Consider the following 15,414-nt stretch of genomic DNA (forward strand, 5'->3'; position numbering starts at 1 on the left):
TGCCTTGTGGCCTTCGAACCTGCTTCTACCTTGTGTCTTGCTTGCGGCCTACACAGGTTTTTCCTTACCTTGTGGCCTCTGGGCCTCCCTCCTCACCAAGTGGCCTCTGGGCTTTATGCCTAGCAGCCTACGGGCCTTCTGCCTCGCTGCCTTTGGGCCTCAGTATTCTTTGTTCTGTGTTATCCTTGCCCAGCCCCATCCTTATCTGCCTTGTTCGGTTCTGCCCTTGTCTGGTCTTTGTCGTGTCCTGTACAGCCTGTGCCTGTGTCCAGCCCCCGTCTTTGCTCAGTATCCTGCCCAGCCTGTGCCTGTGTCCAGCCCCCGTCTTTGCTCAGTATCCTGCCCAGTCTGTGTTGGTATCAGCCCCAGTCCTTGCCCGGTATCCTGCTGCCAGCCTGCTCCAGTATCCAAGTCCACCCTCATCCATCCTGCCCAACCTGCAATCATGATGTTCAGCCATAGACGCCAAGCCCTACCAGCCCCCAGAATCCAATGGCGCAAACTGCGGGGAGGGGACTGGCTAGGCAAAAGACAAATCCTAGCCCAGCCCTGCCGTCCTACGTTGCTCCTGCAGAGGTGCACCCAGAGTCCAGCTTGCACGCACATGACATTTATCACATGCATACTTAAAAATGCTTCAATGACATATGCACACTGACCCAAACATTTAGAGGGTCTACATACAATGGCTGCCTGAGCGCTAAATAGCATGTTGCAGCTATAAGACTAGCACTTGTGTGCCAGATTGAGCATGTTCAATTCTCTTTTCCTCAAAGCGTCATCTCCTCGCTTCAGACCTGTATAATAAGTTAGCTGGCACATGGGGATGGTTGTCAGTGTTGAGAGGAGAAGGGGAGGAGAGCAACTGGAGCCCTGGAGAGGAGGGTAAAGCAGATCAGAATTCTGCATCTGCGTGATTTGGGTTCTGCATTGTGCTCCTTTAGTCTCTGGGTGAGAGGGTGAGTGAGTGAATGCATGTTTCTGTCTGTCGGTTTTCTGTGTCGGTAGAGACCTTGAAAGCAGGAGTGAGAGGACGTGGATGGGGAGAGAATGGACCATGGAAGAGGGTTAGCGACAGCGTGGGTGAATGTGGAAAAAGCCTGAGAAGTGAGCGTGGGTAGGTTTAGCAGGGAGGGAGGAGGGAGGTGAAGAGACCTACCTCAGAAAGGAGAGGGGAGGAGGTAGTGGTGGGGCAGCCACAGAGCAGTAAGGTCGAAGTGGTAGAGGAGAAAGCCCATATAGGCCTAGGTCAGACCCATTAGACATTGTGTGGAGAAATTCGGGCCAACACAGCAGGTGAGGAAGGGATGGGAGGGGGAGAAAGGAAGAGACATCTAGGAGGCAAACACTCCCCAGCAGCATTTGTCTGGTATGTCTGCCCGGAAGAAGAGGCAGAGAAGGAAAGTGCAGAGTTGCTAGTGGAGAGGCAGGTGCTGGAGGCCGGGCCAAGCAGTATAGCAGCAAGTGCACAACCAATACCAATGAATGTTTCACTCTGCTCATGAAGAAAACCACATTCTAGAGCTGGGTCTGGAAAACTACAGTGTGCACGTATTTCGTATCATTCCCTCACTCATTTGCAGGAAGTAAATAACCATCTCTTGTTCCTTTTTCTCATCCTAGATGCGTCTCATCTAGATGCTGTTGAACAATTGGAGTGGTCCTGTTTTTTTAATGATCTGCAAAAGAATCCTGGGATGTTGTTCCTGAGTCTATCCCAAAGGGGCAGGCTCAGAACAACGTCGGGAAATGCTTCCTTGCGGAAAGGATGGATGCATGGAATGCCCTCCCGGAAGAGGAAGGCAAGGACGAGCATGGGATAAACGCAGAGAATCCCTAGTGGCTAAAGAATGGACATTAAGAAAAGGGGTCACCTGCGTTAACTGGGGTAACCTTTCTGGTCCGGCAGATGTCATGGGAGGGGGTGGTAATCTGCAAGGAGTGGTAATTACTACCCTACAACAAATAAATTAATAAATAATCTTGCTGGGCAAACTGGATTGATCAATTAAGTCTTCTTCTGCCGTCATTTACTGTGCGTGCGTGCGCAATATCAAACTTCTGTAATCTCCGCATTCCAGTGCTTTGTTTATTTTGGGAACTGGGATAAAGATAGTGAAAAGGAAGTCTTCTGGGAGTATTCTAGCAGTGATACATCTTATCAGATTCATGAAATCTTGTGAGAGAATGAATTCCTTCCTGGCCTACGTTCTCCAGAAATTCCACGGAGGGGTGGGGAGGGTGAATCCTTCCTACTCAACCAGTGACAAAAAAGGATCACTTTGTTTAACACAGTCCATTCTTTGTTTTATGGACTATGCCAAGACATTTGATAAATTAAATCAAAGCAAGCTGGTATGAATAACGGGTAAAGCTGTACACCAAAACTGGACATCAGATTGATAACGAATTTGTAACGGAATCAACAGGGGTGAAAATAAGGTAACGGGTCAGGACCAAACAGCAGCCTCCATCTTCCGCTCCAGCTGCAATGGGGGAAAGGAAGCAAAGTTCAAAAAGTCACCAAGTCCAGAACCTAAGGATCCAGTTCGGCGACCAGGTGGGACCTGGCAGAAAATCACCGCTGGGAATCAAGCAGCAGGAAATACAACTCAAGGCAATCTGCTGCCTGAGGTGAGGGATGAGATGCCCCTGACGCGTCCCTCAGCCCTGAAAGATGAGCATGGGTCAAATCAGCAAAAAGGCAAAGGGGAGGGGAGGGTCTCCCTTGGAGTCTGGCCCGTTCAGTGATTTGTAATGCTGGGGAAGGGGAGAGGGAGGCGTCAGGATTACCAAAAGTGTTGCAGAGTTTCAGTGATAATACTTCTAGGAGCCAACCTGCCACGCTCCCAGGAACCCTATCACCTTTCTTCCACCCTTCCCTAGCATTTGCACCATGGTGAAGTGGGAGATGGCTCACACAGAACACGGAAAGATCCTGTCACGATCCTGCCTGCTATGCAGCCTCCTCTCCAGCAGAGGTCATCAGCGAGCTTCCCTCACAGCCATTCTAGTTGCCTTCTTGCTGATCCCATGAGGCAGCGCCTTCAGCCCTGCTTAACCCAGCCTGTCCATCCCATCTTCCCCTTGCTTCTTCATCAAGTCATCTCGGCTTCTTGATCTGGCCATCCTTGCTTTCTTTGCGTCGTGGCTTATCTTGGCCTCCTGCCTTGCCTTGTGGCCTCCCAGACCTTCTTGCCTTGCTTTGTGGCCTTCCTTCCTTGCTCTGTGGTCTTAAAAGCCTACCTGCCTTGCTCAGTGGCCTCTTGGGCCTCCCTGTCCTGCCATTGAGCATTCTAGATTTGCCTAGTCCAACCTTGTTCCCTTTTTGGGCCTTATTGTTTATTGTTGCTTGTTCTAGTCCAGTCCTTGTCTAGTCTTGTCTTGACCTGTCCAATCCAGTCCTTGTTCTGTCCTGCCCAGGGAAAGGAGGAACCTTAGTAAAGACCCAGACTGAGAGACTATATGTTGTTATACTGCTGCTTTGTTTATAAGCTGCAAACACATGCAGAGTTGTTTTTCTGTTGTGAATTAATAAAAGTTCATGAATACCTAGCCAGAGCCTACCTGCATCTATTCTCTGGCCATTCTGACTGCACATGGTGCCACATATGGTGTCAGTTCAGGGATCTCTGAGCTAAGCATGCACAGCCAGAAACCTACGACAAACAGAAGGACATTTTTTTCTTCTTTTTCCTGGGGCCCTAAAGACTGTGGCTACCCGGGAAAGGGATTTAAACAAGCTAAGGAGAATAGATCCACCTGCAGAAAGGGACTTAACTGTAAGCCAGTGCCAAACAGGCAGGGTTTTGTTTTCAAGAAAAAAGAAAAGGGAAGTGTTTTTGCGTAGGTGCTTGGGAGAATCACAGATGCTTTCACGGATTCACTTGGCAACCAGGACCAATAAATTAACATGTGGTGGGTGATCCAAGTCCCGGCAGAAGGCCAGCAGCAGCTCCAAAAACTCGCTCAAAATTTACATGAACAGGTCACCTAGCAACAGGGGGTACTGGCACAGACTGCTCAAGCCATGCAAGCGGTCACAATCCAGTTAAATCTGCTACCTCCCATCCTGTTGAAGATGAAGACAGAAGAAGACTCAGAGATCTTCCTGAGAAACGTCAAAAGGATCACCTTATGATGGGTTGACCAGAAAATAACTGGAACACATACCTGGCAAATTTGCTCACAGACAAAAGCCAAGCGGTCTTTCAAGCAGCCAATCCGGAGGAAAGGACCACCTATGCATAAGTCAAGAGTGCCTAGAAAGGGCAGGGTGTACTTCAGAAACCTTCCAACAACAGTTCCAGTGGGGCATTCTATAGCCCGGGGAAAGTCCCCAAACTCTATTCCAGCGACTAAAAAGTGCCGGATGGAAGTGGCTGCAGCCTGAAGCAAAGACCGGCCTCGAGGGAGACAACCAGGTGCATCTGGAACAGCTCCTGGATGGGCTCGACCAGCCCACGTGGAATTGGGTCTGTTGGCACCCCAGGCTCACTTTGGAACAAGCACTAGAAGTGGCAGATGTCTTCCATCAGGCCCAATTAATGCCTGATGTGGTGCAGAGTCTAGAAAGGCAGCCCGCTCAGACTCCATGGCGCAGTAATGAGAGTGGAGGACCCCAGAAACAGCCCTCTGAAGTGGATAGTCTGTTCCCAGCATACAAGCCACACCCTCTCCCACTTGCTTCAACTGTGGAAGAAGAGGTCACTGTTGCAAACGCGGGGGTGCGGTCACTTGCTCTGGAGAGATGTGAGCCCTTGGACCACGGCACGGCTCAGGGAGGAGCCCCAAGGCACACGCCATGGGAAGTGAGAGTGTCCAAGTAGGGCTGGAGCTGGAACAAGGCTGGACATGGAACATCACAGGAACTGGTACAAGGCAGACTCAGTCCTCCACTGAACCTACACGCACAGGTGAGACCCAGCAATGCAATGCTGGTCTCAAGAGTAGCCCTCCGGCCACTCAGTAGCCCTTCCGGACCTGCCGCTTGGGAATGACGAGTGCGTGAGGCCAGACGAAGGCTGAGGGCAGGAACATGACAAGACATGGAACTGAACGAAGACTCGAGGAACTTAGAAGACTCAGATGAAAACTTGAGGAACTTGGAAGACTCAGGTTCAGATTCAGGCACTAGTGCGGGGTGAGTACTGCATCGTAGCATGCCCTACACAGCTGCCCGTGGCTGGTCGTGGACCACACTGAAGCAGAGCAGGCTCTGGCTCGAGTCTAGGGTATGAATGGAAGCAGGAACAAGGAACTCCGAAGACCAGGAACAGGATTCAAGGATTCAAGACTCAGGATTCAGAACTGGGATTCAGGAATAGACCTCGGCGTTAAAAGCAAAGGCCTTCCGGAAACTTGTGCTGCAGACATAAACACAGGCCTTGTGCCACGAAGAGCCCTACACAGCCCCCCATGGGCTGGTCACGGACCACGATGGTGGCATGCCAGGAAAGGTGGACAAGAAGGAAACCTGGAAGCAAGATGAAGAGCCGGAGGCTGGAACATCAGGAACATGGAACAGGCGACGAAGGAGCTCCGATGAGGAACAAGACCAGGAACATCACGAACATTCAATGAAGAACAATCTGGACACAAGAAGACCATGGAGGACCTTGACCAGAAGAGAAACCATGGACAAGCATGACGATCTGATGCGAAGGACCCGAGGAAGTGGAAGAGAGCCCTATTATAGGGCTGAAGGTGAAGCAGGAAGATGACATCATCCATCAGGGCTGCGGGACTTTTCCCGCTGCTGGCTCTTTAAAAGTAAAGCAGAGGCGCGGGCGCGCCTAGAGGAGCCTGATGCAGGACAAGAGAGGAGCAGCAATGTTGGCGGCATTCCTGCTGCAAAGAAGTGGAATCCGGGCGGACCCCCACCGCGGAGAAGGAGACATCAGCGACAGCCCTCCCCGCCACGGGGGAGGAGATGTCAGCGGCGGCAGAACAGCCCTGCCGCACAGGAAGCCGGAGTTGGCAGCAGACCTCCCTGCTGAGAAGCACAGCGTCGGCAGCAGCACCCCTGCCGCACAAAAAACCAGGGCCGGCAGGCAGCAGTGGCGCCAGGCCACAGAAGAGGACCCTGGTGCATCGGCAGCATCCAGGCCACACAGGAGCGGCCGAAAGCAGCAGCAATAGCGGTGACGTCCGAGCCACATCAGGAGCAGGGTTCTGGCGACATCGGGCCAGAGGGTAAGTGACGCTGCCCGCGGTCAGGACCCGCGAGCAGCGAGCACAACAGTCACTTGGCTAGAAACTACAGACTAAAGTCCACATGGACAAATGAAAGACTCCAATGCAAGTCCGGTCCTCAAGTCAAAAGAAAAAGGGGTCTCAGAGAGACTGATACAACCCAGTAATAAGGGTGCAGATACTTTCTCCCTTTGTGCAGAGAATGGACATGAGGAAGAACGCTGCCCATATGGGAAAGATGAAAATGAAGAGCCCTTGGGAGGAACAGGCAAAGTTAAATGGGAAACCCCCTTGTGGGCATGCGCTTACTATAAGACAGAGAGCCACATGGACAAAGAATGCCCATGGCTTGAAGAAATAGAGTGGGTGTGTAAGCTAGCAGAACAGCGCAAGGAGAAGCAGTTTGCGGAGGTCGGCCCCCAGCTTGAGAACGAAAAGTGGGAACGCAAATGAGCTTTAGGTTTGCACTCTTGCAAAACCTAAAGTTGTAACTTGGTGGATATCCCATATTGGGAAGTTAAGGGATTTGTGATCGAGGTAGAGCTGGATGAAGTTCTCACCGAAGCCCTGGTAGACCCAGGGTAGAGTAAGACTCTTGTTTGTAAGGTCCTGATCAAGAGAGATGATATCAATGAAAAGAAGGCAATGCTTATCTGTATACATGGCGACAGTCAGCAGTGATAACGCCAGCAGGACAAACTGTTATGGAAGCAGGGGTACTTCCCAAACTCCCTTATCTGGTGGTTTTAGCGGGTGATTGCTCCAGTTTAAAACTCCGTGGGGTCAGCTTATGGGCAGTCAAGCCAAATTGGAACAGCGAGCACTCTGCAAACCCTGGAGGGGTTTCCCAAATGACTTGGGGAGGGGAGACCTTAAATGGGTCAAGGAACTCTAGCATAGGTCAGGGAGTGAAGAGAGAAACAGGGATCTTTTTAGCAGTATACCCTTAGTAAGAGCAAGCACTCAACCCAAGAAGTTTGAGCTGAGGGGCAGGATATGTAAAAGGGTATACGCAAGAAAACCCCAGAATACCTTACGGGACCAGATCCAGAGATCTGGCCCAGTCCACCTTAAGCCTAACAGGAATCCTGGCAGAAGCTCCTGGGAAGGTGTATATCTAGCCAAGATCAATCAATTCTTGAATGGCCTCCATCACGGGGGGGAAACCAAGAGGCTTTACGCAAGGAAACCAAAATGGGATTTCTCTTCGGCTCAGACCCGGAATCTGCCCCAGGAACCCCAAGCATTTCCAAGGTTTGCGAGATCAGAGCTGGCAGTTCATCTCTATGAAAAAAAACGTAGCATAGTTCTATAAGGTTCTAATCCGGAAAGAGTCAGGATTGGCATCATCATCATCCGTGCCATCCGGATCTGTATCAGGAAGTCCCGCTGCCGCTCTAGGAATACTCTGGCGCTTAACAGTAGATCCAGGCAAGGTTCCTACCTGCACCTCTGCTCTGGGAACTTTGGTCAAGGTTGAAGACTGCGCCCGAAGAAAAGATTGCAAGCCCTGGAAATTAGTAGCCAAACCAGGAGGCACCTGAGGCGAACTCACTGAGCTACCATCCCCTGCTGAGGGAACCAGTCCAAATTCAGGCGCCCCAGCTGAGTCGTCTTTACCCAGACCCACATCCGGCTGGGAAGAACCTGTTTTAGTGAAATCAGAGGAAGATAATTCTCCCTGAGCCTCCAAATAGTGCAGGCACAAGTTAGAGGGCACTGCTGGCTGAGATGCTCTAATATGACAGGCAGTGCAAAGAAAAAAGCGCTTAGGCTTCTTAGGTAAAGGCGTCATTGGTGGCTGGAGTTGTGCATCTAGCTGTTTATATATATATATGTAGTTGGAACTATATATATATATATATATAGTTCCAACTTAGGCGCCCCAAAAAATACTTAGGCGACCCACACCTAGGTGCCTAACTAGGCGCCAAGACTTAGGCATCCCAAAGATAAACGCCCAAAAAACGTAAGCGCACAGTACAACTCGTGTGCACAGGTAAGCATGCGACCACTACGGCACCGTGTAACTTGGACACGCAGACTATAAGGCCCGACAGTACAGCCAAAAACTGGGCACACAACCTGGGCGCAGAGCTAGACGCACACGCCGAACCGAAATTCTGTGGAGGGCAGCCTGAGAAAGCGCACAAAATGCCTTTGCAGTCTACCACGTGGCGTGCAGCGAAAAAGCCTCACAGCGGAGCCTAGCCTAAGGTGTCTGCTCAACCCGCCAGGCTGCCCACGTCCCTTGACCTCCCACAGAGCGGGACGAACGTCAGAACAGTGCACCGAGCACAGAGACCGGGGGAAGGAGGAAGCCCTATGCAACAAAAGCCTCCATCTAAGTCTCTTTATGTTGCTTTTTTTTTTTTGTTAAACTTTCCAGAGCTCAGCCTTACCTGGCTGAGTACAGAGACGGTCTCCAGCTGCGAGGGGGGGAGGGCATGTGCTGTCACCGCTGCGCTCGGCTTCCTGCACCTGCTGCCTTTCAGCTGCTTAAGCAGCTAATGTCTCGCCGGCTAAAAACCAGCTACCGGACCAAGGCACTCATCTGAGGGACCACGGAAATCACCTCAAGAATTCTCAATCGGGGGAGGGACTATTTGGTATTACCTCAGGAGAGCGGGGCAAATTTATTTCCTTAATTCTCCTTTCTCAAAATGAAGCAATTCCCCATCTGCTGGAGACAGAGAATACTGGGAGGCTGATGTCACTGCAGGGGTATATATGCTGTGATGTCAGCTTGCTCTGTCTCCATCTGCTGGTAGAGTGCATAACCCACTTGTTCTGGATTCATCTGACTGGACGCTAAGAAATGTAGGCTCGTCTTTGGAGATATGCCAAAGGCTTGTGATCAATACAGATTTGAAAAGCCTGGCAATGCACATAGTTGTGGAACTTTCTAACTCTAAATACAAAAGTGAATTCCTTCCTTTCAATCTGAACAGAATTTTGATCAGATGATGACAAGATCCGAGAATAATAGGCACTCAGTGCCTGAATGTCATCTAGCAAAGCACAGTTCAGCACAGCCCCAACACCATGTCGAGAAGCATCACAGGTGACTGGGAGGTCTCTGTTGATCATACTGAATGAGCACAAAGTCTGAGGCCTGGAGTGTTTTTTTACATTTCGGAAAGTGTCAGCATGTTTGCAGGTCCACTTCCATGGCAACCCTTTACATAGAAACATAGAAATGACGGCAGAAGAAGATCAAATGGCCCATCCAGTCTGCCCAGCAAGCTTTCACACTTGTTTTTTTTCTCATACTTATAAGACTCTTGGCCTTTATTAGTAACTTTTTGGTTCTATTTCTCTTCCACCCCCGCCATTAATGTAGAGAGCAGTGCTGGAGCTGCATCTAAGTGAAGTATCTAGCTTAAATGGTTAGGGGTAGTAACCGCCGCAATAAGCAAGCTACTCCCACGCTTATTTGTTTACCCAGCCTGTGCAATTCAGTCCTTGTTGGTTGTCTGAATATAAATCCACTTTTCTTCATTCCCCCTGCCGTTGAAGCAGAGAGCTATGCTAGATATGCATTGAAAGTGAAGTATCAGGCTTAATTGATTAGGGGTAGTAACTGCTGTAACAAGCAAGCTACCCCCATGCTTATTTGTTTACCCAGACTATGTAATTCAGTCCTTGTTGTTATTGTCTGAATATAAATCATATTTTCTTCATTCCCCCCTGCCATTGAAGCAGAGAGCTACGCTGGATATGCATTGAAAGCGAAGCATCAGGCTTATTTGGTTTGGGGTAGTAACCACCATAACAAGCAAGTTACTTCCTGCTTTTTTGTGAATGCAAATCCTTTTTTCCACATTTCCTCTTGCCATTGAAGCATAGAGCAATGCTGAAGTCGCATTAACTGTGTTACAGTTTTGGCTGCAGTGCAACCGCCTCACCACCAGGGGTCCCTCTAGTGCTGGCTTTCCGGACAGGCCCAGTCCATCTTATCTGTCCACTCTGTGCTCTGGGTGTGTCCTTATAACCCTGCCTGACAGTTGCCTCGGTGCTTCGGCATCGAGCTCACCTGGGCTCCCTGCTCTAGCCTTGCGCGGCCTTCGGGCCTTTCCTTGCCTTGCCCTGCGCGGCCTTCGGGCCTCCTTCCTCGTTGTTCTCACCTGGCCTACGGGCCTTCTGACCTGCTTGCTCTGCTTACGGTGTGTGGCCTACGGGCCTTCTGTGTGTGTGTGGCCTACGGGCCTTCTGACCTGCCCTGCTCTGCTTATGGTGTGTGGCCTACGGGCCTTCTGTCTGTGTGTGTGGAGCCTACGGGCCTTCTGACCTGCCTTGCCCCGCTTATGGTGTGTGGCCTACGGGCCTTCTGTGTGTGTGTGGCCTACGGGCCTTCTGACCTGCCCTGCTCTGCTTATGGTGTGTGGCCTACGGGCCTTCTGTCTGTGTGTGTGGAGCCTACGGGCCTTCTGACCTGCCTTGCCCCGCTTATGGTGTGTGGCCTACGGGCCTTCTGTGTGTGTGTGGCCTACGGGCCTTCTGACCTGCCTTGCCCCGCTTATGGTGTGTGGCCTACGGGCCTTCTGTGTGTGTGTGGCCTACGGGCCTTCTGACCTGCCTTGCCCTGCTTACTGTGCCCTGACCCAGCCTGAACTTAGACTCTGCTCATTGCCGCCTGCCCTGACCCAGCCTGAACTTAGACTCTGCTCATTGCCGCCTGCCCTGACCCAGCCTGAACTTAGACTCTGCTCATTGCCGCCTGCCCTGACCCAGCCTGAACTTAGACTCTGCTCATTGCCGCCTGCCCTGACCCAGCCTGAACTAGAAACTGCTTATTGCTGCCTGCCTTGACCCAGCCTGGAACCAGACACTGTTTCTAGCTTCCTGTCTCTCTCCACCTGGAGCCACCCTGCTGGGTGGTGTTCACGCCTCCTGACCGGAGCCCAAGCGTAACAAACTGTTTGTATGTTTATTGAATACAGGTATGATCTCCAGGTAGTAGCCGTCATTCCCGCAAGCCACTCTCTCTTCATTCACATCCTCTAGACTTTATGGATCCAGAGTGTTTATCCCATGCCCCTTTGAAGTCCTTCACAGGGGTGTGGGATATGGAGAAGGCCAATTATCCTGGGCATTTGCAGCATGGGATCTATCTACTCTTTGGGATCCTGTCAGGTATTTGTGATCTGGATTGGCCACTGTTGGAAACAGGATATTGGGCTTGATAGACTTTTGGTTTGACCCAGTATGGCAATTCTTATGTTCTTACCTGAAGGAGGTGCTGAAGACAAAAAGAGTGATGGAATTCAAAAGGGCGTGGGACAAACTCAGGGGATCCCTGATGGCTAGAAAATGAAGAATGGGGTAACTTTTCTATTACATCTAAAGTTTACATTTCTGCATGGGGGTAGACTGCATGGAACAGCAGTTGCTACTACTCTTAATAGAAGATTTGCTAGGCAGACTAGATGGACAATTTTGGTCTTTATCTGCCTTCATTCACTATGCTACTATGATTTTTCCTCCAGGAACTTGTCCAAACCTTTTTTAAACCCAGCTATATTAATTTCCTTTACCACATCTTCTGGCAATGAATTCCAGAGTTTAACTGTATATTGAAAAAATATTTTCTCTGATTTGTTTTAAATGTGCTACTTAGTAACTTCATGGAGTATCCCATAGTCTTTGTATTTTTTTCAAAGAGTAGACAATTTATTTGCGTTTACCTGTTCTACTGCACTCATGATTTAATATACCTCTATTATGTACCCCTTCAATTGTCTTTCTTCTAAGCTGAAGAGCCCTAATCTCTTTAACCTTTTCTCACAAGGGTGCTTTATCGGTTGATCAGGAAGTGAAATCTGGGCAGCCGTTAATTTCTGAGCATAAAAACATGCGGGTCAGGCGCACATTTTTTGTTTGGATCTGGGGAGAATAGCTATTAGCCTCATCAGCAGCATTTGCATGTGATGAGCGCTATTAGTTTCATGGGGGTTGAACGCGCGTTTTGGATGCGCTAATCCCCTTATAGCATAAGGGGTTGTGGACGCGCGTCCAAAACGCATGTCCAGTCACGGGTTAAACAGTGATCTTGGCTGAGCGTACTGTTTTGCATCGGCTTCTACCTGTCTTAACCACATTCTCTGGCAATGAATGCCAGTGCTTAATTATGCATTGAGTGAAAAAGAATGGTCTCTGATGTTTTAAATGTGCTACTTACTGTTGCAAAGGTCGCTGCCCGACATCTCCACTCCGCCCACTTACCTCTTTGGCGACTTCGTCTTTGCTTGACGGAAGTTTGGCTGCCGCAGCGTCATCTTGCCGACCCTCTCCGGCGTCCCCGGATCGGCTCTCTGCTGCTCTCCGCCATGTTCTCCAAAAGCCTAAGGGCGCGGGCGCACGTGCAGCGCGGCCCCAACTCAAGTACCAGCAGTGTCGCGAACCTCAGGGGCACCCCCCTGAGATGACGTCACCTCCACCGGATACTTAAGGTCTCTTGTTTCGCTAACTAATCGAATTAGCAAGGGTTTACTTCCTCTAGGTATCGCTGCAGATGGGATTTGCTCTCTGCATACCTTGCTACTCTGCCTCTTCGAACTTACCAGGGGTACCCGCTCCTCGGGGGCCTTGCTCTCTCTTTACTTTTCAGGTTGCAGTCTGGAACCGGTACTCGCTCCTCGAGGGCCCACGTTCCTGGACCTGCTACTGAATATAACTTCTGCCAGGAAGTCATTGCTGCCTACAACACCAGTGAGTTACCATCTCTCTCTCAGAGCTTTCCCTGGAACCAGGTACTCGCTCCTCGAGGGCCTACTTCATTCCAGCTCCTGGGCTGCTTCCAGAGACTATTGTGTGAATGTTACCATCAAGTTTCTGTTCCTGAACTCTGCATACTCTGCCTACTCATTCTTACAGTTTCTCTACAACTCAGCCATCCTGGGATCGCTGTTCCAGTGCCTGAGGGACTACAGCCCAGCCGGGCTCTTCCAGCTCACTACTGCCACCTCTGGTGGTTCTCTATAACTGTCTAATAAAATAACTAGCGTGTGTCTGTCTCCAAATTCTGAGCCTAACCGGTGGTCCCTCTCGGGACCTTCCCCTGTGGGCATGGTCATCTGCCACCGGGCCAAGGATCCACCCACAAATATCACAAATAATAACACTTGCTAACTTCATGGAGTGCCCCCCTAGTCCTTCTAATATCTGAAAGAGTAAATAACCAACTTGCATTTACCCGTTCTAAGTCCTCTAATGATTTTATAGACCTCTATCATATCCCCCCTCAGCTGTCTCTTCTCCAAGCTGAACAGCCCTAACCTCTTTAGCCTTTTCTTATAGGAATGCTGTTCATCTAGTCTGCTCAATTTACTTCCTGCTATGGTGTCATAGACCTCAGTGGATCTCTGATTTTCCCCTAAATTCGCTGCAATTAATGATCCTCTACTTGTCCAAGCTTTCCTTAACTTTTGTTTTGCATCTGTCACGGCCACCAGGAGGTTATTCCATACATCCCCCATCCTTTCTGTGAAGAAATATTTTTTGATATTACTCAAGTCTACCTCTTTAGAGCCTCATATCACTTTTTTATGATCACTAGTTCTCAAACTTCTTTGTCTCTGCAAAAGATTTGCTTTAACCAGCCCAGGGGCAATCCACTGTTTTGTTACATTTTTAGGTTTCTGATTAAATCATGGACTGAAGTCTATGTAAGCGACACAAAATAAAAAGTATCCAACACATATTGAATATAGAATAGCTATCAAAGCAGACACTGTATTGTATAATAACGGGGAAGGATCAGATGCTAAGCTGCAGCTGGAGGGCTAAAATCAGGACATTTCCAAACATTTTAACTCTTCCTGTTTTTTTGAATAGTACTTAAAGAAATCTGTACAGACTAGAAAAATTCAGGACAGTTGGCAACCGTACTTGGGATTGAAAAGGCTGTGAAACACTGCCTTATCCAGGACACACAGTGATAATAAAGATACAGGCACACACCTTGCACGCCTGCACAGCCTCCTCTGGGGGGGAATCTCAGTGTGAGATCTGTAAACCCCTTCTGCTCCTGAGGTGGTTGCCTATACAGTGTATGCATTCTTAAGTAGATTAAAAAGCAAGCTTGATTCCTGTTTGATTGATAGTTCCTTTACAAATTTATATTATTATATTGTTATGGTGGGCAATAAAGGTCACAATTTGCAAAAAAAAAAAGGAGCTCCTTTTGCATTTATAATCCGTGCATTTAGCAGAAAGTGAGAAGCAGGCTGGTTTTCAGAGCGCACTGCGGTCAATACCCGACGCTTTCTGTCCCGCGCGGGATCCGTAGGCGCTGGTCGCGTGCAGCGTTCCCATAGCGACGTACCGTGACCCCTGACCCGCGGGCTCTTCGGCGGTAGCAGCCTCCCTTTTCCCGCCAGCGGTCGAACCGTCCCTGGCGTTCATTTTAATTGTATTCTTACCGTCTCCCCTCCGCCCAAACAAACCTCAAAGCAATCCCGGGAATTAGCTCCGACCATGGACGAGCTGTACCTGGAGAACATCGACGAGTTCGTCACAGATCAGAACAAGATAGTGAGTGGAGTGGGGGGGGGGGGAGTGGGGGAGCCATAACGAGGAGAGCGCGCGCGCGGTATCAAGAACCTTGGTGAGGGGCAGTTGTAGACGCGCGCGCGCACATGCGGGTGGGCAGCATATGAGAGAGAGAGGGAGGGAGAGAGACCAGGGGTAAGGTGACAGGAATAGAGAGAAACAGGGAGGCGAAACCAGGCGAGGGGAGGAGAGACGTTAGCGGTAAAGTAACAGAAGGTGGGGGGAAAGTTCGCGGGCAAAATAAGAGGGGCGAAATATCGGCGGTCGATTATTTGGGGGGAGGTTGTGATTTTTTTTTTAATTATTATTTTGCTCTCGAAGTTTTTGTAGTTGGATGTCACAGGCTCTTGTCTCTTAAGCCCCGTGGTGCTATGCTAATTCACATGTATAAAACATGCTTTATTTGTTAATTATATGATATCACCACTTATAACCTATCCGGGGGTGTTTTTGGCATCTTACACTTTGATCCTCAGAAGTAAATGTTTTAAACAATTCCGAAGGTAAATAGGAGGGAAATGTGCTTCCTTTTCATCCAGCCAGACCTGGCCAGGCCAGACGCATGGGTTATGCCCACCAACCAGCAGATGGAGACAGAGACCACTAGGCTTGCTGACGTCACTCCTTACATGCTCAGGTGCTGACCTCAGCCTGCCAGTATTCTCT

The 15,414-nt window shown here is 49.7% G+C and overlaps 1 protein-coding gene across 2 annotated transcripts in view; it reads left to right on the plus strand.

Annotated features, from left to right (window-relative positions):
- The first annotated feature begins 14,452 nt into the window (after positions 1 to 14,452).
- POLD3 (DNA polymerase delta 3, accessory subunit) overlaps positions 14,453 to 15,414 on the plus strand; it is a 128,385-nt gene continuing 127,423 nt past the window's right edge. The window contains exon 1 of one of the 2 annotated variants that reach the window (XM_029602080.1): positions 14,453 to 14,730. Coding sequence is in view for 1 of the 2 variants with exons in the window: in XM_029602079.1 (XP_029457939.1) it covers positions 14,674 to 14,730 (57 nt within the window). In the remaining variant the exon portion in view is untranslated. The remainder of the gene's footprint in view (positions 14,731 to 15,414) is intronic. The other variant, XM_029602079.1, reaches the window with a different exon arrangement.

Source organism: Rhinatrema bivittatum, chromosome 5 (genome assembly GCF_901001135.1).
Source record: "Rhinatrema bivittatum chromosome 5, aRhiBiv1.1, whole genome shotgun sequence".
NCBI classification, from domain to species: domain Eukaryota; kingdom Metazoa; phylum Chordata; class Amphibia; order Gymnophiona; family Rhinatrematidae; genus Rhinatrema; species Rhinatrema bivittatum.